This window comes from Dendrobates tinctorius, unplaced genomic scaffold (genome assembly GCF_039654945.1).
Source record: "Dendrobates tinctorius isolate UK_male_01 unplaced genomic scaffold, ASM3965494v1 ptg000022l, whole genome shotgun sequence".
Lineage (NCBI taxonomy): Eukaryota > Metazoa > Chordata > Amphibia > Anura > Dendrobatidae > Dendrobates > Dendrobates tinctorius.
In genome coordinates, this window is record NW_027361690.1 from 36,971,100 (window position 1) to 36,990,975 (window position 19,876).

At 41.0% G+C, this 19,876-nt stretch overlaps 1 protein-coding gene across 1 annotated transcript in view; it reads left to right on the plus strand.

Annotated features, from left to right (window-relative positions):
* MAP1A (microtubule associated protein 1A) overlaps positions 1-13,725 on the plus strand; it is a 393,360-nt gene extending 379,635 nt beyond the window's left edge. The window contains exon 7 of the mRNA XM_073568587.1: positions 8,948-13,725. Within this exon, the coding sequence (XP_073424688.1) occupies positions 8,948-9,103 (156 nt within the window). The 3' untranslated portion in view covers positions 9,104-13,725. The remainder of the gene's footprint in view (positions 1-8,947) is intronic.
* Positions 13,726-19,876: the final 6,151 nt, after the last annotated feature.

The following is a 19,876-nucleotide window of genomic DNA, read 5'->3' on the forward strand; positions in this document are numbered from 1 at the left end:
AGAAGCTTTAATTCCGAGGTCAAAGCCTCTTGGTTCAATTTATAGTCTTTCTTAAGTCTAAAGCTCATGGCTATACATTGTCCTCTAAATACTGCTTTGTGAGCTTCCCATAACGTTGCTTCGGATGAAACTGAACCTACATTAAGTTCAAAGTATTCTTTTAAATGAGGACAAAGCTCCTCTCTGAGATGAGGCTTTTTTAATAACGCCTCATTAAGTCTCCAGTGGCATGATGAGCTATACAGTGAGGAGCTCTTCAGTGAAAATTTCATTGGGGCATGGTCTGACCATGTTACCTGCCAGAATACGAAGCATACGGGTGTTCCCGAAAAAGTAATCTATATGTGTATGGATACTTTGAGGTAGTGAAAAAAAGGAGAAAGACCTGTCCCCTGGATGATATAAACCTCAATAAGTCATATAAAGAATATTTCCTAATGAGCTTACAAAATTCCTTAGAAATATAAATTTGGGATGAGATGGTGGCTTACCAGACAAGGCAGATCTATCCATAGTTTTGGAGAACATCCCCTCCTAAGATTATGGCTGCAGGTGGGAGACGTGAAATCTTAAGCATAACTCATTTAAGAAATTTGAGCTGTATTAGGAGCATATAGTGTGATCAGTATAAGATGATTTCTCCTGAGGGCGCCTTCTAATATTATATATTTTCAATCAGGATCCAAATAAGAGGAGGTCACCTTTATTGGGCACAGTCTTGAAAAAAGAATGGCTACACCAGCTAATACATTACAATGTTAATGCTTCTGCTTCATCATACAGTTAGGTCTTGAAATATTTGGACAGTGACATACCGTATTTTTTGGATTATAAGACACACTTTTTTCCCCCAAATTTTGGGGGAAAATTGGGATGCATCTTATAATGCGGATATACCTCACCGGCAGCGATGAAGCAGGGTCCCAGGGTCACTGCTAGAGGAGGCAACAGTGGCGCGTTGCAGCAGCCGCAGGTTGGGATGAGGGGGTGTTCCGATGTGCACCTCTGTGGGTGAAAATGGCTGCGGTGCTCTGTGGTGCAGGGGGCTCTGCCGGCATTTTGTGAAAGCCCAGAGCCCCTAGCCTATCCATTACTGTGATGCAGTGGCCTCTGGGAAAATGACGCTGGGTAGGTGCATGCTCAGATTGAGATCTCAGCCATGAGATCTCATCCCGAAATCTCGGGAGACGAAATCTCGGCACCCGAGATCTCGTTGCCAACATGTCAATCTGAGCATGTGCCTCCCCCAGCGGCCATTTTCCTGGAGCCCCCCCCCCACACACATCTATTACTGCGATGCGGTGGCCTCCAGGAAAATGGCCGCCGGGGGTGGCACATGCTCAGATTGAGAACTCAGCTGAGATATCAATCAGAGCATGCGTTGCCCCCAGGGGCCATTTTCCCGGAGGCCACCGCTTCGCAGTAATGGATGTGCAGGGGGGCTCCGGGCTTTCACAAAATGCTGGCGGAGCCCCCCGCACCACAGAGCACCGCAGCCATTTTCACTCACAGTGGCGCACATCAGAACACTCCCTCATCCCAGCCTGCGGCCTGCAGCAACGCGCCACTCTTGCCTCCTATCAGTGACCCTGGGACCCTGCTCCACCGCGACCACCACCCCCTGTAAACAATAAGATGCATGGATTATAAGAAGCACCACCATTTTATTAAAAACAGTTTTTTTCCTATTTTTGTTCTCAAAATTTGGGGTGCACTTTATAATCCAGTGCGTCTTATAATCCGCAAAATACGGTAAGTTTTTGCATTGTAGCTGCTTACCAAAGCAAATTCAAGCTACAGTTTTATAATAATCATGGGCTTAAAGTGCAGACTCTCAGCTTTAATTTGAGGGTTTAGGAATTTCATCTCTTTAATCTGTAGCTGCCTCTTTTTCAGTATACCAAAGGTTTTATTGGAAAATTATCGCAAAAGCTCTTTAATTGGTTGTATGAACTTTTCCCTCATTAATCCATAACCAATCAAGCAGGTAAAAGGTCAGGATCATATTCCAGGTGTAGCATTTGCATTTGGAAGCTGTTGTTGTGAACCCACAATAAGCGGTTAAAGGAGCTCTCAATAGAAGTGAAACAGGCCATCATTAAGCTGCTCATCAGAAATCCATCAGATCGATAGCAGAAGTGTTAGGAGTGGCCAGACCAACAGTGGCTTAAAAAGGCTTTGACGTACATGGAAGTCAACTGTGGTGGATGATTGCAGAATTCATTCCATGATAAAGAAAGAACCCTTCACAGCACTTCCTCTGTAAAACATGGTGCAGACAGTGTGATGCCCTGGGCATACATGGCTTCCAATGGCACTGGGTCACTAGTGTTTATTGATGATGTCACTGAAAACAGGAACAGCCGGATTAATTTGGTAGTGTACAGGGCTATACTTTCAGCTCAGATTCAACCAGACGCACTTCACAGTACAGATGGACAATGACATAAAACATTAAGGCAGAGAAGTGGAATATTTTGCATTGGCCGAGTCAATCACCAGATCTCAACCCAATCTAGCAGAATTTCACATGCTTAAAGGGAAGGTGCCATCCCCCAAAAAAATTTTCAGCAATTGAAAAAATGTAAAGAATTAATGTTTACATTTTCTTAAAAAATATTATCATTTGTTTTTCATTTTGTAAAATATGAAAAATAATTTTAAAAAGTTTGGCATTTCCACTTGTTAACACTAGGGGGAGCAGCTACTGAAGTTTGGCACAAAAACCTAGTGTACAACTATCTCACATTACTGTCCTGCAGTAATTATAGGCATACAGTGTCCATGATGTTTGATTCTGATATATGATCATGCCCTAAAATGGACACTGTATGGGTGGAATCTGCTGACATGGGTGTGGTGTTACTCTTCTCCTCCCCTACTGGGTGCTTGCTAAGGGAAAAGAGAGGATGACATCTAGGAACACAGTGATCAGCCATTTTGATGGGGCCTGCAAAGTTATACTGACTGTCTTTTCATGTAAAGTCTGGATCAGAACAGGTCATCAATCAGCAGAAATGTTTCCTGGATTTCTGTGGAGCAGACAAGAAGACGGTCCATCCATGTGTATAAAACACAGTGCTCTATGTACAATCCCTGGCACCGAACAGGGTGCCCCCCACAGACCAGCATACTGCTCTCCTGAAATACTCTGTGCTGCTGTCACCCTGCTCCTCCCCCATATATCTCCCTCTGTGCCCCCCACAGACCAGCACACTGCTCTCCTGAAATACTCTGTGCTGCTGTCACCCTGCTCCTCCACCATATATCAGGCCCTGTCGCCTCGCTTTCACACATCGCCAGGACAGGATCTGAGGAGAGGAATGGGGTCTTCGGTCACTGAGGATGGCAGGCAGCAAGGATTCTGGGAGCAGGGTGACAGCAGCACAGAGTATTTCAGGAGAGCAGTGCGCTGGTCTATGGGGGGCACAGAGGGAGATATATGGGGGAGGAGCAGGGAGACAGCAGCACAGAAATCCAGGAAACATTTTTGCTGATTGATGGCCTGTTCTGATCCAGACTTTGCATGCAAAGACCCCATTCCCCTCTTCAGATTCTGTCCTGGTGATGTGTGAAAGCGAGGCGACAGGCGCAGTCCGGGGTGACACTGGGAAGCAGGCTGGGGGGGAATGGAGCCATACAGTAATGATAAAAATGAGACCCCTCTCTTCAGCTGCCTCACCAGCCCTCCCCTGACTGCACCTATTACCCCTGACCCGTGTGCAGGTGCTCAGCCAGAACCACCCTAGAATGGGTCCCCTTTTAGCAGATCACAAATAATACTGCCATATACTTCACACACAATGCCCCCATATAGATCATGCAGAATACCACCATGTAGATCACACATAAAACCAGCAGGGTGACAGCAGCATAGAGTACTTCAGGAGAGCAGTATCACACGGCAGAGAATTAGATACACGGCTCAGCAGACAGTATCACACAGGAGAGGATTAGATACACGGCTCAGCAGACAGTATCACACAGGATAGGAATAGATACACGGTTCAGCAGTCAGTATTACACAAGAGAGGATTAGATACACGGTTCAGCAGTCGGTATCACACAGGAGAGGATTAGATACATGGCTCAGCAGACTGTATCACACAGGATAGGAATAGATACACGGCTCAGCAGACTGTATCACACAGGATAGGAATAGATACACGGCTCAGCAGTCAGTATCACACAGGAGAGGATTAGATACACGGCTCAGCAGTCAGTATCACACAGGGGAGGATTAGATACACGGCTCAGCAGACAGTATCACACAGGATAGGATTAGATACACAGTTCTGCAGTCAATATCACACAGGAGAGGATTAGATACACGGCTCAACAGTCAGTATCACACAGGGGAGGATTAGATACACCGCTCAGCAGACAGTATCACACAGGATAGGATTAGATACACGGTTCAGCAGTCAGTTTCACACAGGAGAGGATTAGATACACGGCTGAGCAGTCAGTATCACACAGGAGAGGATTAGATACAAAGCTCAGCAGTCAGTATCACACAGGAGAGGATTAGATACATGGCTCCGCAGTCAGTATCACACAGAAGAGGATTAGATACACGGCTCAGCAGACTGTATCACACAGGATAGGAATAGATACACGGCTCAGCACACAGTATCACACAGGAGAGGATTAGATACATTGCTCAGCAGTCAGTATCACACAGATTAGATACACGGCTCAGCAGTCAGTATCACACAGGGGAGGATTAGATACACGGCTCATCAGACAGTATCACACAGGATAGGATTAGATAAACGGTTCAGCAGTCAGTATCACACAGGATAGGATTAGATACATGGCTCAGCAGTCAGTATCACACAGGATAGGACTAGATACATGGCTCAGCAGGCAGTATCACAGGAGACAGTATTACAGATATGCTCACACTGGTGTAACAGCCCCCCCATACACTAGACTATGGGCTGTATATGTCACTGTCACTATAAAAGCAAAGGTGTCAGATTACCGGAGATCACTGGGGCTGTGTGTGAGTGAGGAGGCGGAGACAGAGCAGGAGGACAGTGGAGCTGGAGCAGGAAGCACGGTGCAGAAAGTGGAGCTCAGCAGATAGCACTGGGCTACAGTAAAATGGCGCCCAGCCACACCTACAGCAGTGAATGGTGCAGCCCACAGGGGCATGCCCAGTTCTCTGCCAATGAGGCTGCATGGTGGGGTCGGGAGCCGACCGCAATCTCCTATGTCCAGGGACGGCCATATTTGCAGACTGTATCAGTCCTCCACAGATCTGCAAATCAAGATGGCAGCGCCCAGTGGCTACATTAAAACATTATTACAAACAAACCATAAATCCTGGTTAGTACAACATTTGCTTTAACAACATGTTTTGTTACTTACTCTTTTTTTGCAAATTATATAAAATTGCGGCACCTTCCCTTTAAGACAAATCTTAAGGCAGAAAGGCCCACAAACAAGCAACAACTGAAGTCAGCTGCTGTAAATGCCTGGCAAAGAATCACTTAGGAGAAAATCCAGTTTTTGGTGATGTCCATGGCTTCCAGATTTCAGGCAGTCATTACCTGCAAAGAATTCTCTACAAAGTATTACAAATGAACATTTTATTTTTAATAAAGTTAATTTGTCCAATTACTTTTGAGTCCCTGAAAAAAATTCCTAAACGCGTCACAGGATATTTTTACTCAACCTGAAAATCTACACTTTTATTGCATCTCAATGGTTTCATTTTAAATAAAAAAAATAGTAGCACGAAGAGCCTAAATTACGAAGATTCGGTCACTGACCAAATACTTCTGAATCTATCTGTATCTGTGCCCTGTTACATTTGTCAAGTATTTTATCCCTCTTTAAGATGCTCTAGATGGACTCCCATATTGATGTCTCATTCGACAGATAGGCTATCAGTTTGACATCAGTGTGGGTCCGATACCCAGCACCCCCATCAATCAGGTGATCCCCGTCAGTAGACAAATACAGCAGAACATTAAGCGCCATTCATTGTTTAGCAACCACTGCTGAGTGCTGCAATTGTTCTCACATTGAGCCATCAAACAGTGGATGGAGCTGTGGTGTTCCATTCCAAACATTAATTACATCAGGTCGCTAACAAAACAAATATCAGTTGATCAGTGGGGGTGCCAGATGTCAGAACCCCACCAATCTCATTTTGATGACCTATCCAACAAATAAATCATCAATATGTTAATCATGGGCAACCTTTTTAAAAGATGGAAGTGATACTGATACACTATATTATGCAAAGTGGTACATGACACATGACATTAGATATGTATACATATTAGTCCTTAACAACCTCACAAATGGGTCACATTCCGTAAGCAACTTGAGACAATCATACCCTTATAAGAAACAAGGATACATAGAATGTATAAAAAATATATCAAAATAAATGTATTAATTTACACATAAATACATGTCAAAGTAAATAATGGATGCTGATGGTCAAACCAGAAAACGGGCAGTAAATGACACACAACAGCAGGTTATAATTATCACTATAAAGATCAGTGGTCTACAAATGATTATAACCAACAGCAGGTAAACTCATATTCAAAAATACAACTGTTATAAATTTATTTTGATATCTTCTTTATACATTCCATGTATCCTTGTTTCTTATAAGGGTATGATTGTCTCATGACATTAGAAATGAAGCAAATCTGTAACTGTGCAGCTAGTAAAGTGTGTGTGTCACCAACCATTTCTTTTGTACATTTATGTTACTAATCAAATTTTACATCTATACATGCCAGCCCAATACAGAGCCCTGTTGCTGAATTTTGGAAATGTACCTACCTAGCATGTCTTATTACATAATTTTTTGGAAAAGTGGTAGAATTTTGCTAAATAGAATTTTTTTTTTTTTAAACGTAAACATTTAACTGCATGACTGTTTTGCACGCCTGTTTTACTAATCCAGTTTGACAGCTGTACACACTACACCTATACCACAGTCTCCTGCCACATTTTGCTTTCTGTATGTGTACCTACCTACCTAGCATTTATTGTTACATCCTTTTTGGCAAGTGTTGAATAAGTGGGGTTGAAAAGATTGTCATAATTTAAAGAAGCACTCTCATCAAAGTTAATATCCTCTTAATATATTGCAGTTATTATATTATATAGCACTGTATACTTATAATTGCTCATTTTGCCTTTCTACCCAGTAAATTCTTCTCTTTTCTCTGCTCTGTGTAGAAACAGGAAGTCTCTTTTACCTGCATGAATCATTCCTCTCTTCAACTCCTAACCCGGTTGATCCACTCCTCCTCCTATCAGGGAATTTTGCAGTGACTTATGACTCATACAGGGAAAAGAAACTTCCTATTTCCACAAAGAGCTTAGAAGGATTCATCTAGTCAGTTTTTAATCACATGGTTTCATAGACCTACTGAAAAACAGAAGAATTAGCTGAGTAGAAAAGCAAAATAAGCAATTATAAGTACACAGTGCTATATCATATGATGATTGCAGTATATTAAGAGGATAAAACTTTGATGGGAGTGCTTCATTAATTATAGTGGTTATAGGGATTTAAGCTCTTTGGCAGCTGCTAGTGTATCCAAACAAGCAATGGGATTTTGTCCAACAGTGTGAGGTTTATTTCTTTCATAAACTCCAGTGGACACAAAACAAAAAGAAACAGCCTCTTCTGGGCATAAAGGTAACTAGAAATAAACAGTCCATATATAGCACAGGCTCACCCATTTAGAGATCAGACCTTCACTCTCAGTCTCTGGCAGAGACTGAGCAACATAAAGAAGGCCTTTCACTCTTCACACACAGACCCTGAGTAAGGCAGCTGGACTTCCTTAAATGGGCCATTCCAAGGCATGTAACTGAAGGTGTGGAAATAGCCACTTCCACCCAGCTCAAGTGGCCATTCCTAAAATCCGTACCCAAATTCCAGGCTCATTAAGAAACCTCTTAGCAGTGCAGCATGCTCTCGGTGACACAAACTCCATCCAGGACTTGTCCGGCTGCAACCTTACATGGTGTACAAAATGTTTGGTAAAAAAAAATGGAAGGGGCAATGTAAAAGAAAAAAAAAACATACCACAGCTAAAAAGGTGGGAGCTCATAGAGGCAGCAAGAACACCACAATCACCAGTGGCACCAGTTGCCATAATTGGCCTTCTTTACCTCTAGCAAGCACATTAGTGGGAAGGAAGTGTAAGACATTATGGAATATATGACACATCATTCATCTCAATCACAGCAAGATGATGTCAGCTCTAACAGTAATTTTAAAAAGATTAAAAAGTCTGCCAGCGCACAGTGTTATTAATTGTCACTTTAACAGTGGTGAGGTCACTTTGACATTACCAAGACTGCGTTTGTGTTAAAGCAATCCAATAAAAAAGAGAAGCTGACACCACCCAGAGTATTGGGGCGCCCTTTCAAAATCCAAGGAACCCTCTTGTAAAATCCCAGCAATTCAAAAACAGAGGAACAGCGCTCCATCCAGGTGTAGTACCAAAGAAAAAAACTTTATTCTGCCATGGTGTGATACGTGATCGAAACATTGTATCACACTATGGCAGAATAAAGTTTCTTCTCTTTGGTACTACACCTGGATGGAGCGATGTTCCTCTGTTTTTGAATTGCGTTTATGTTAAAGATCTTGAAAGGATACAAGTTGGATAGAGTCCTAGACAACCTTTGCAGTATTATGATTTGCGGAAAATCGATTCACAGTTAAATCAAATTTTTGGGGAAAATTTATCGGACCTGACGAATTAAAATTTCAAAAGATTCAATCATGTTTACATGGTATCTGTGACTTTAGTGATAATGTGCCATACTACTGGCATAATTGCTCCCATTGCTAAGTGGCGATGCCAACGGAATGGCTCATGACTTCTGTGGCCACTAAGTAGTCTTTTCTTGTGTGACTATACTAACGATTGCTTTGTATTTCCTCCTCCAGGTGACATTGATCCCAACACATGACACAGAGGTGACACGTGAATGGTACCAACAGACCCACGAGAAACAGCAAGAACTTAATATAATGGTGTTAGCTAGCAGCAGTACTGTAGTGATGCAAGATGAATCCTTCCCAGCATGCAAAATAGAGTTTTAATCATCATGGCAGCCACTAACACGTCCATACGTACTTTGTGTTTATGTGTGTGTCCAGTCACAGCCCAGCTCTTTCCCCAATCTGATTTGTACCTGTAACGTCAGCCTTGCCAAATCATGATTGTTGAAGGAGGTGAATTAGGCAGAACTTTTCAAGCATTGAAGTCTTACATAAATTACAAGATACATAACGCTTTCTGAATTTATCTATTGTTAGAACAATTTGACACTTTTACGCTGGCACATTACATGATGTGTTTTACACCTCTTGTGTTTCCATACCATGAATACGAGAATGCAGAAAAGCTTGTGTTGTTATAGGCATATGAAGTTGGAAGGACTGGATTAGGGCTAGACATTTACCAGCACTAAAACACTTCTCCCCCAGATTTCTCAGCAGGTAATGTGTGTTAAGGTAAAGAATACACGACTAGACAGCCGTGCAATTTGTGGGTGCTGTAAATATATAGCTTGTATATTTTACATTAATCTGTAATTTGAAAATTGCACTTGTAGACCAGAACGCAAAGAAAAGCTCTGAAAGTACATTACAAGCAGATTAATGACTTTCGTAAAATAACAACAAAACACATTTCACGTTCTGCAACAAACCAAAGTATTTAAGGCTGAAAGTGATGAATGCTCGCGAGTCTGCACAGGAGGTACTACTTATGTGGAGCTTTGATTTAGCTTTGTAATCTTCTTTGCAGGACCAAAGAGTTGAAAGTGTAAATGGTGCTGGCCTACGATTGGGATTAGGAAAATATGGCTGCTTTCTTCCACTCCCTTGTCCGGAGCCTGTGTCTGGCATTGCTAAAAATTTATATTACTTAAATGGAGCTAAGTGCAATACCACACATAGCCCTTAGACAGGACTGACACGGCTTCTGGAAGAAAGAAGACTTTTTTTTTTATTTCTTACAACCCCTTTGCAACATGAGATGTAGCCAGTGTTACCCTAATAGTGCATTATTTAGAAATGATCTAAATAGCTACTTCTTTTACAGAAGACATTATTGCTACAATAGTAGTAAAGACTCCTTTATAATACAGGGACCATCACATTATAGTTTGTTATGATTTATGGAAAATGTTCCATTGTAGCAGCTGTATGTGTAAATGAATTTTAGGGATTGGTTCAATTCAATGTCACATAACACTGGCTCCCTCTTTACGCACCTCTGTAACACTTCTCAGCCTGGTCCTGCACTAGATGCGTAGTCAGAGCAGTGAAACAGGACTTCTGCAGAATAAGGTTGTGGGACGGTTGGTATGAACATACATAGTAACATAGTCTTCTATTCTCTGCAAAACTTACATCAAAATGTTCCCAAAATAGATTTAAGAAGTTATAAAATAAAAGAGAAAACCCTGTGTTAGATCACTCCAGATTAATGGATATTACCACCCATCATTGTATAAATGAAGAAGAGGAATGCAACTGAAAATGGGATTGATACGAAACATGGAATAGTTGGACTAACATCTCCCAGTATCAGTAATGTTATATTTGCACAATTATTTATGTTAGCTTCCAGAATGTAAAGGACCAAACTGTTTACTGGTAGCCTCACTAGGTGGTTGCTTGCCAATTAATACAAGCTAGCTTCAATCTTCTAACAATGTTTTTTGTCCCCGTTTTTTGCACATAGCTGAAGGCTTACTTTTTGCTGTTGCATGTTCTTTTGATTGGCTGTTGGAAAGAAAACTTAAGGTACATGTTAATGTACATCACTCCTGCTCATGTAGGCTGGATGGACTGTAGATCAGATCTCTTATTTAGCCTGTGTGGAAGCTGCTACACAAACACTAACAAGTGACAACACTTTTCTTCGTCTTTTTGTTTACATTGTAGTCTTTGTTGGCTGCTGTAGGCAGCGATCTGCCTTACAAGAAACACTTTCTGATTGCTGAACAAAACCATTACATATCAATGGTGAATTCTGCTGTCTAATTTATATATTTATTTTTTATGATCAAAGCTTAGCTATATGTCATTAATTTATGGGTCTAACCGTCCACATGGTTTGTATTTTATTCTGTAGATACTTAACAGCATTTTAATAAAGTACACTGTAATGATTCAACCGCTGGTGCCCGAGAAAAGCCGGTGGTTCAATGTTAGGATGTTAGGAGTGCTGTGTTATACACTGATAGTAGCTTTATACATATAACACACTGAGCTTCAAGGGAAATGTTGTAGAAATAACATAGCCGTTACTTTATGCTTTGTAATAGAGCAAAAATGATGTTGGAATAGAACAAAAATAATGGTTTATTCCAGATTTTGCACTAGTGTCCATGGTCAGTTTTAAACCCTTGCAGTTTTGCACATATCAAATAACGTCCTTTGATGAATACCCTGGAGTTATAATGTACTAATCTCTAACTCACCGTGATAACCAGGCCATCTTAAAGAAAAAAGCAAAATGATATTTTATAGAATAAAGTAATTAATTCTCCCAAATTCTTAAGAGCAAAGCAGAAAGAAAAATAAGACGAAGGGGGCACATGTTAATTCAATTGCAGCTAAAAAGTGAAGAGTGTGACCAATGGAAACAAATTCAATATCTATCATTAAAAAATAAGTCACAGTAATATTTACAGTAATAGGGTTGGTTCAATGAAAATGAGCCCTTTAAAAATAAAAGTTAGCCCAGTGATCAGCTGAAATCGACTATTCCAGCGCCTCTAACTCTTAGCAATCCACTGTTATAGGGTAAATGTATCTGAATAGGCAGATTGGCTCTCCCAGAGTGGCTGTCTTTTTTGGTTCATAGAAATGTTAAGGGGCCACAAACGACAAACCCCCTCAATGATGTCCATATGCCCTTCTGGTTTAGACATGGAACCAAGCATTCATTGGGTTCTGTTCACAAAGCCACTCTTTCCTGCCGGTGGTGGTTCTTATACCATTCCCCATTGTATCAGTGACCTCTAAATTATGCTTATGCGCTTTATGGCTGACAAGTATTTGTGATGTGTTTTGCGTTGAGTGCCTGATTGTGGTTGTGGTGTGATTGTAGTTGGTTATTCTACTAGTCCTGTGCTTTAGTAACACGGCACTATGACAGTAATAGGAATGTTGTATGATGGAATGGAAGTTACTTCCATTAGCCTCTGTGATCGGTAATCTGTATATGTCTAAATGACCCAACAAGCCAAAAGTCCAGTATGTTTTTATCAGACCCAAAGCAAAGTTGTCAGAAATGAGATAACTTAGGACATACATTGAATGTATGGAGGATTTATTTGCTACGTTGAAGAACTGTCTCTTTCTGGAAAGCGTTCGTTTGTCCAGTCTTTCTTTTACAATCCTTCTTTCATCTGGCCCTGTATCTTTCTGTGCTGTATCTGTACATCTTTGGTAATTCTACATTATATTGTTGTACAGGAAAGGAATGCATTATTTATTTGGATGAAGCAGAACCTAAGACGATGCATGCACTTCCCAGTGTCCCCCATTCCTTTCTGATGTACCTGTGTATATGTTCCATTTTTGATTCGTGTGGATATTTGACCTTCAAGCCCCATCTACTTGCTGCAATGCTTGTGGCTCTGAGCCAGCTACATAGGTGCCTAGTTGCCTAGCGCACTCATTAGATGACGACCCAAAAGGAACACGCTAGAGCACAGCCATTTCCTTCACTCACATCCATATGAGGGTCTAGGCAGAATAGAAATGCACTAAAAATTGAGATATGAATGTTGCTATTACTTTCTATTTTCTTGAACTCCACTACGAAAATACTAAGAACAGAATGACTGCGTTCACTTAGAAAACTGCCTTGCACATGACAATACTGAATGGAAAATTTTACACACAAAATGATATTTTAAAGAAGAATGTAACCATAATTCTCATACACCTTTTTATCCCTATATGTGTGCATTAAACAGTTAACTTTTTGGTTTCCCTGTAAGAAGCTTTTCAACATGGTCAAATGACAACAGTTTACCAAACCTAGCTTCTCTTTGCTGCCTTTTGATGTATTTTGGACGTTTAGTAGCATAAAAACAGAAGACCAAACTTTGGTCCTCTAGGTCTACACGAAAAGAAGATACTCAAGGACAAGTCATCGCTCAATGCCTCTGCCATCGACTAGGCCAGAGACTTTGATGGCTATTAGGGGGCAGAGTCTGAACCTTGATGGGCTGCATTCACTAACAGGTATCACAGCGAATACAGATTACCTGTAAATCCATTACTATCATTACAACATAACATATAGGTGATATATAAAATAGAAACACGTAAAATCAGCTGTTGCTTGTTTCTGCATGTGGACTACAGGGAGATATAATCCTGTGTGTAATAGATAAAACTAAAAATAACTATTTTACAACTATATAAAAAGTGAACATGTCTTAATTGTATTGAAAATTGCAACCTGTATTCCTGCTAGCTTCTTTCTACGTTGGATGTTGTATAAATAAACTCCTGAGTTTTCATTCTTTCCCCTTTATGTTGCTCAGCGTTACTTAAAAACTTGTTTCCCAGAAAGGTTTTGTTTTGTTCTGTTCATTAATTTCCTCTATCTGTGTGCAATATTCTGTCCTTCTGAACTTCTGTACATGAAAACGCCTGAAACTCTAACAATAAAACTACATGAATAGATCAAATATGTGTTTGCCTTATTTTTAAAAAAAACCCTTTTTTTCACATTTTACAATAAGCTTGGTTAGCTCATGCTTAGAATATCCAAACTTCATTCTGCAGAAAAAAGTCTGTGAATTGGAGTATTTAGCGACACACAGATATGGCATAGGCTGAACAATATTCAGGAGGGTAGGGACTGCAGAGATATTGACATAATGGTCACTATTGCTGACCGTGATATAGAAAGCACCATAGCTGCTAGTGTTATGGGGCAGCTGTAGCTGTCACTGTTCTACAAACAAATCATTATATGAGTTAAAATTGGGATCTAAGTGGGGAGCGTAAGGGGGAACGTTTCTCCTTGTGGAGAGTGCCAGGCTGGCATAAGGAAACTTATAGGCCATGTAATGCTCAGTAGGGAATTTAAAAACAAAAATATCCTCTTCAGTGAAAAAGAGTACTTGAATTCTACCATCAGCTACTGGATGTAGCAATCCAAAAAGTCAATATCAACCGTTTAATGAGCCTTGACACATGACTTAGGATAAGAAGACCAGACACTTCATTTGCAGTCATGTGTTTCAAGGTGTTTGCCCCTCATCAGTGTAAATAAGGAGATCTGATGTGGCTAGGTGTCCAAGATTGCAGCCTGGGAGATCGTGCCGATCCACCTGCTGTTTTCTTTGAAGCGAACCGCTCTCTGTTTCCCCCTATTGTCTTAACAATTGTGCGATTGACCGACGATCAGTGGAGGAGGCCACAGGCTGTTTCCACTAAAGCCAGTTATTGGTAAACTAACAGTGAGTGTATGGTATATACACCTCTGGTTCCCATGCATAGGATGTGTGTATATACCCCTGGTTCAATTACTGCTAGCTTTACAATAACCCAAGAACTACTTGCTGCTACCACAAGTCATTTTATACAGGCTGACTGGACACTTGCTTCTAGTAGCGAATGGCTTCAGAGTACGGTTTACAGAACAAAATGAAAGTAACTATTAAATGTTATATTTAATCTAGAACGATATACAGTGTTTATAAAAATATACAAAAGATTTTACAAAGGGGACAAAACAATACAGCATTACAATTACAGAAAATAAAACAGAATTATCAAAAGAACCTACTACACCGATCACATAGATGACTCAGTTTAGCAAAGGAGAGAACTTCGATTGCAGGCATTCAGTGAATGGAATTCATGCATACACTGATGTGTAACTCTACAGGAACACAGATCATAATTAGCCTGGACCTTTTATCAGCACTCGAGCAACACTCACACACTCCCCCGTGATGACTTCACGTGGGCCGTGTTGGGGGATGTCCTCAGCCCTTCAGGATTTTATCCAGGAAGAAAAGGAGAGGTTTGTGGATGATTTCTGTGCTTGCTGATCAGTGATGTGACGTATATCCCAGATTGTCAAATGGATTGTGGTTTATTCTATGCGTTTCAAAGTACAAAAGACTTCTTCATCAGGAAAGACCACTAGTACTAGTCAAGTATGAGATATACACTCACTGGCCACTTTATTAGGTACACCTGTCCAACTGTGTGTTAAGACTTAATTAATAATCAGCCAATCACATGGCGGCAACTCAGTGCATTTAGGCATGTAGACATGGTCAAGACAATCTCCTGCAGTTCAAACCGAGCATCAGTATGGGGAAGAAAGGTGATTTGAGTGCCTTTGAACGTGGCATGATTGTTGGTGCCAGAAGGGCTGGTCTGAGAATTTCAGAAACTGCTGATCTACTGGGATTTTCACGCACAACCATCTCTAGGGTTTACAGAGAATGGTCCGAAAAAGAAAAAAAATCCAGTGAGCGGCAGTTCTGTGGCCGGAAATGCCATGTTGATGCCAGAGGTCAGAAGAGAATGGGCAGACTGTTTCGAGCTGATAGAAAGGCAACAGTGACTCAAATTGCCACCCGTTACAACCAAGGTAGGCAGAAGAGCATCTCTGAACGCACAGTGCGTCAAACTTTGAGGCAGATGGGCTACAGCAGCAGAAGACCACACTGGGTACCACTCCTCTCAGCTAAGAACAGGAAACTGAGGCTACAATTTGCACAAGCTCATCGAAATTGGACAGTAGAAGATTGGAAAAACGTTGCCTGGTCTGATGAGTCTCGATTTCTGCTGCGACATTCGGATGGTAGGGTCAGAATTTGGCGTAAACAACATGAAAGCATGGATCCATCCTGCCTTGTATCAACGGTTCAGGCTGGTGGTGGTGGTGTCATGGTGTGGGGAATTTTTTCTGGGCACTCTTTGGGCCCCTTGGTACCAATTGAGCATCGTTGCAACGCCACAGCCTACCTGAGTATTGTTGCTGACCATGTCCATCCCTTTATGACCACAATGTACCCAACATCTGATGGCTACTTTCAGCAGGATAATGCGCCATGTCATAAAGCTCGAATCATCTCAGATTGGTTTCTTGAACATGACAATGAGTTTACTGTACTCAAATGGCCTCCTCAGTCACCAGATCTCAATCCAATAGAGCATCTTTGGGATGTGGTGGAACGGGAGATTCGCATCAGGGATGTGCAGCCGACAAATCTGCGCCAACTGTGTGATGCCATCATGTCAATATGGCCCAAAATCTCTGAGGAATGCTTCCAGCACCTTGTTGAATCTCTGCCACGAAGAATTGAGGCAGTTCTGAAGGCAAAAGGGGGTCCAACCCCTTACTAGCATGGTGTACCTAATAAAGTGGCCAGTGAGTGTACATATATATATATATATATATATATATATATGTGTTAGGATTTACAACTCTGCAGACACATCAAGTGACTGCAGATTGAAAGCTCAAACCAGACAACAGCTTTAAAGTAGTACTTCAGCAATTTTTAACATTTTTCTAACTTACCAATAGTATTCTAGCTACGTAGTTTGTTTAATCTCAGCCAAGTTGCAGCAATACATTTTCAACCGCTCATTATGGCCAACTTCGCCATGTGATCTCAAGTTCACTATACGCTCTCCTGTGTAGTCAGTAGGTCACATTCACAGTTCCTCTTAGCTAAACAATGATATCATTACCAATCCCTCCTAGCATTTTATACTTTTCCCTCTCTAAGCTCCAGTCCTTTGTTTCTCAGCAAGCCCCCTGAGTAGCTTAAAACAAAAATTCTACTGACCTGCATCAAAGTGATAAGACTGTGCCCCTCAGCAAATCCCGAGGCATCATAGTTTTTCATTAGGGGAGGCATATCAGAAGCGAAGAAGTAATCAAGATGGTAAACAACCTAGAAATGGCACACCAACAAAACACAAGTCTTATTAGGCTGGGTTCACACTTGCGTTTGGGTAGAGTATGTAGGGCTGCGCACTTCCTCCCTTAAGCTCTGCATACTTATGCACTTCTTCCCTTAAGCTCTGCCTACTTCCGCATGCATCCTGCGTACCTATCTTTAACACTGGGTACGCAGGGACATGTGTTGTATGCGGATGCATCTGCATGCGTCGTTTTGACGTGCCCACCGACCGCACAGAAATGCAACGTTACGTTCGGCTGGCACATCAAAACGACGCATACGGACGCATCTGCAAACAACGCATGTCCCTGCGTACCAAATGTTAAAGATAGGAACGCAGGATGCATGCGGAAGTAGGTGGAGCTTAAGGGATGAAGTACGCAGCCCTACGCACTCTACCCAAATGCAAGTGTGAACCTGGCCTTATACAAGATCATCTACATTATTCTTTAACAATAGCTTAAGCTGCACTATGTAACACTCCACCAAAATTTGCTGAAGTGCTGCTTTAGGCATTTATGCCATATTCACAGAATATACTAAAAATGACTGATTGGTGCAGGATCCCCCTCAGCTATTTCAAAGCTGCAAAAGTGTTACACAAAAAGTAATCACATTTGAAGTGTCTAGTTACATAAAAAGCAGAAACGTCAATAACAAGGGCCATACTGCACTGACATTTTTTTCAGCTATGTGGCATTTACAGTTTATTTAGTAACCCCATCTATCAGGCTTTTATAGCATGGCCTTTAATCAGCTTATAGCCTCATTCAGATTTCAGTTTTTAGTGTGTTCTTTTCATGTTTTTACACCAATAAAACATGTACGCATTATATGGAGCTGTTCACATGTCCGTGTTTTTTTGCCGACCTTATGTTTACAAAAAAACTCACTGAGACATAACCTTTTTGATATGAGTCACAGATCAAAATTACCCATAAAAGTCGATGTGTCTATCAAAATCACAGACAGCACAAAGGCAGGATCAGCGTCTAATGCATGTGCTGTTCATGATTAACCTTGTAATGCAGGGGTGGGGAGCCTTTTTTTTTGCCAAGGACCATTTGAATATTTATAACATCATTCCATATAAAATTATCAACTTGAAATTTACCATTATTTTTGGGCAAATATGTAACTAACTCATCCCTAATGTGATGGCTGAAGCTTCTTCTCTATCATGATACAGTGATGTTAGGTGGCATTGATCATGCTTCTACTCGCAACTGGTTTTCTAGGTTTGCGTTGGTCTGGTGCACAGATGACTCTTTGCAATCCATTTTGTTAAGAACCCGTAACAGTAAGTTGTTCTGAACACAGATGTACAGGTGCATGTCTCAAAATTAGAATATCATGCGTTGGGGTCCTGGGTTCAAATCCCACCAACGACAACATCTGCAAGGAGTTTGTATGTTCTCCCCGTGTTTGTGTGGGTTTCCTCCGGGTTCTCCGGTTTCCTCCAACATTCCAAAGACATACTGATAGGGAATTTGGATTGTGAGCCTCATCAGGGACAGTGCCAATGTCATCTGTAAATCGCTGTGGAATTAATGGCGTTATATAAATGAGTAAAACAAATAAATAAAATAAATATCAAAAAGTTATTTCAGTTGTTCAATACAAAAAGTGAAACTCAAATATAATATAAAGTCATTACAAACACAGTGATCTATTTCAAGTGTTTATTTCTGTTAATGCTGATGATTATGGCTTACAGCCAATGAAAACCTAAAAGTCATTATCTCAGTAAATTAGAATACTTTATAAGACCAGCTTGAAAAAATAATTTTAAAATACGAAAAGTTGGTCTACTGAAATGTATGTTCAATAAATGCACTCAGTACTTGGTTGGGGCTTCTTTGGCATCAATTACTGCATCAATGCGGCGTGGCATGGAGGCGATCAGTCTGTGGCACTTCTGAGGTGTTATGGAAGCCCAGGTTCTTTGGAAGCAGCCTTTAGCTTGTTTAAATTGTTGACATTGGAAATCAAGGTCCCAGAGTCTGGAGGAAGAGTGGAGAGACAGACAATCCAAGCTGCTTAAGGTCTAGTGTGAAGTTTCCACAATCAGTGATGGTTTGGGGAGCCATGTCATCTACTGGTATAGGTACACTGTGTTTTATCAAGATTAAAGTCAGCGCGGCCGTCTACCAGGAAATTTTAGAGCACTTCATGCTTTCCTCTGCCGACAAGCTTTTTGGAGATGGAAATGTAATTCTCTATCAGGATTTGGCACCTGTCCACACTGCCAAAAGTATCAATACCTGGTTTAAAAACAACAGTATCACTGTGCTTGATTGGTGAGCAAACTCATCTGACCTTAACCCCATACAGAATCTATGGGGTATTGTCAAGGGGAAGAAGAGAGATACCAGACCCAGCAATTTAGACGAGCTGAAGGCTGCTATCAAAGCAACCTGGGCTTCCATAACACCTCAGCAGTGCCACAGACTGATTGTCTCCATGCCACACTGCATTGATATAGAAACTGATGCCAAAGGAGCCCCAATCAAGTATTGAGTGCATTTACTGAACATACATTTCAACAGGACAACATTTTGGATTTTAAAATCATTTTTTAAGCTGGTGTTATAAAGTATTGTAATTTACTGAGATAATCACTTTTGGGTTTTCATTGGCTGTAAGCCATAATCATCAACACTAACAGAAATAAACACTTGAAATACATCACTCTGTTTGTAATGACTCTATATTATATTTGAGTTTCACTTTTTGTATTGAAGAACTTAAATTAACTTTTTGATGATATTCTAATTTTGTGAGATGCACTTGTATATTACACTTGCAAAGTAAGAAATTCATCACTGCTCATGTTTCATTTATAGAACTCAAGCAGTGAGAGGTCTGCAGTATACATCACCTAAGAGACACTTAAACTGCT